Source organism: Vespa velutina, chromosome 9 (genome assembly GCF_912470025.1).
Source record: "Vespa velutina chromosome 9, iVesVel2.1, whole genome shotgun sequence".
Lineage (NCBI taxonomy): Eukaryota > Metazoa > Arthropoda > Insecta > Hymenoptera > Vespidae > Vespa > Vespa velutina.
The window spans coordinates 7,038,806-7,041,305 of NC_062196.1; the positions used below are offsets into that span (position 1 = coordinate 7,038,806).

General features: G+C 24.0%; 1 protein-coding gene across 1 annotated transcript in view; it reads left to right on the forward strand.

Annotated features, from left to right (window-relative positions):
• Nucleotides 1-2,500, forward strand: part of LOC124951755 — a 4,035-nt gene that overhangs the window by 569 nt on the left and 966 nt on the right. The window contains exon 2 of the mRNA XM_047500593.1: nucleotides 1,656-1,781. Coding sequence (XP_047356549.1) covers nucleotides 1,656-1,781 — 126 coding nt within the window. The remainder of the gene's footprint in view (nucleotides 1-1,655; nucleotides 1,782-2,500) is intronic.

Consider the following 2,500-nt stretch of genomic DNA (forward strand, 5'->3'; position numbering starts at 1 on the left):
TCTTCTATTCGCAAATATTTATTTCATTTCATTTTGTTTCCTTTTTTTCCTTTCTTTTTTCTTTTTTTCTTTTTACTTTTTTCTTGCTCTACTTTTTCCTTTTCTTTTACCTTTTTTTTTTTTTTTTTCTTTTTTCTTTATGTCTACAGATTACATTATCATCAAGGAATTAATGTTTACAAAAGTTTCAGATAAAATGAACATTGTGTATACTGTAATTTTATATTTATGTATACCGTAATATCGTGTATATTTGTAATTTTAATGCATTGATATTTATCGACAAAAAGGAAACAGAAAAAAAAAAAAAAATATATATATATATATATATACACACACACACACACACACATTTATATGTACATATAAATTCAAGTTTTCTTATCTATTTTACAACTCCTCGATTAGTTTTTACAATCACAAATATTATTTTGTTTTATTTTTTTATTGAATCAAATTTTAGTTCATTTTTTCATTTTTTTTTTTGTTTTTTTTTGTATGATTTCAGATTACGTTATCGTTAAGGAACGAATATTTCCAAAAGTTCTTAGATAAAATTGGGTTTAAAATATTGCGTACCACTCGAATTGATATAACTAAAATTTTGATGCATCTATGTTTTATCGAAAAAAGAAAAAAAAAAAAAAATATATATATATATATATATATATATATATATATATATATATATGTAGATATATAAAACATATATATATATATATATATATATATATATATATATATATATATATATATATATATGTAGATATATAAAACCAAGTTTTCTTATATCAATTTTATATTCCTCGATTATGATTTTATTTTTCATTTTATTTCTTCTCTCTCTTTTCTTTTTTTTTTTTCTTTTTTTTTTTTTTTTTTTAATTTATTTTTCTTTAATCGAAATTACGTTATCTCTAAATAAATTAATATATTCAAAAGTTTCAAATAAAATTGGAACGAAGCTGTCATTATAAATAAAATTCTAATGCATTCATAGATATTTTTGTTTTTACGATGGGAATATAAATGTAATTAAATTGTAAATAGTTTTTTTTTTCTTTTTTTTTTTTTTTTTAATTTTAATTTGATTTCCTTTTTTTCTTATTCGATTATCCCATGATAATTGTCACTGAGAGTAAGACAGAGAGAGAGAGAGAGAGAGAGAGAGAGAGAGAGTGAGAGAGAGAGAGAGAAAAGTTTGCTTATCGCAAAGTCTGATAACGTTATCGGTTCAAAAATAATATAGCGTTTCGAGATTCGATAGGAACTGACAGTTAACCCACTTTAGTCACCAGAGATACGTATTTTTATCGATTTGAAAATAACAATGGCTGTTTCTAGGGCCAAGATGATCTCTGCGTCCTGTTTTTTTCTTTTTTTTTTCTTCCTTTCTTTTTTCATTCTTCCTCTTTTCTTGCTTGTTCTCTTTCCCTTTTCCCTTCTCTTACCCTTCCCCGCCCTCCATGGAAATGATTTTCAAAGAAAAAAGAAACGATGAAATTTATGTATATACATATATATATATATATAAAGAAAAAGAGAGAAAGAAAAAAAATAGAGAGTGAGAGAGAGAGAGAGAGAGAGAGAGAGAGAGAGAAATTAAAATGGAAAACTTCATGGCACGTCGTTCAAAAAAATTTTTTATTTCATAGAGGATACTACACCTGCAATCAAGATTTTCTTAAAAAGCAACCGATGGATAGGCACGAGATAAACGAATTGAGTTGTCCATCGAGACGATCAAGGAGAAGACGATCTTCACGAAGGAGATGCAGAAGGTTCGAACCCTCTTTCCCATCATTTATCATTTTTTCAATTTAAAAAATTTCAAAATCACGGAATATTTGTGAGCTCCGAAAATTTTTTTCTCCAATTTACAAAATTTTCTACGTTGATTAAAGAAAAAGAAAAAGAAGAAAGAAAATAAAAAAGAAAATAATTGAATTTTACGAAAGATTATGACGATGCATTTAGTTCTGATAAAGATTAAAAATAAACATCGATAATCTCTTATCTCTGAAAATTGTTTTGCAAAATTTATAAATTTTCTACGATTGAAGAGACATATAATCGATTAATATATAAAGATTAATTTATTAGATTCGAAAATGATTATAATTCCTTAACGTGCATGATTTTAAAAGTTAAAGATTAATATCGTTAATTTCTGAGCTATGAAAGAGATTCCGAATGTTTTTGATTTTTTTACGATAGAAACGGAAAATTAAAATAGATTAAAAAAAAAAAAAAAGAAAAAGAAACTAATATCAAAAATACGTAAATTTTTAATAAAGGAAAATAATTGCAATTTCTATATTTTTCCATTGTTCTAACGCTTATAGAGAATGTATTCTAATGTCTCGAATTATTTCTAATTTCCATAATTAAATTTCTAATTTCTATAAATGGATTCTAATTTCTCTAAAATTAAAATATAGAAACTCGATCACAATCCTCATTGGAATTATAAATATAATCCTTAACTATTTCTAAATTC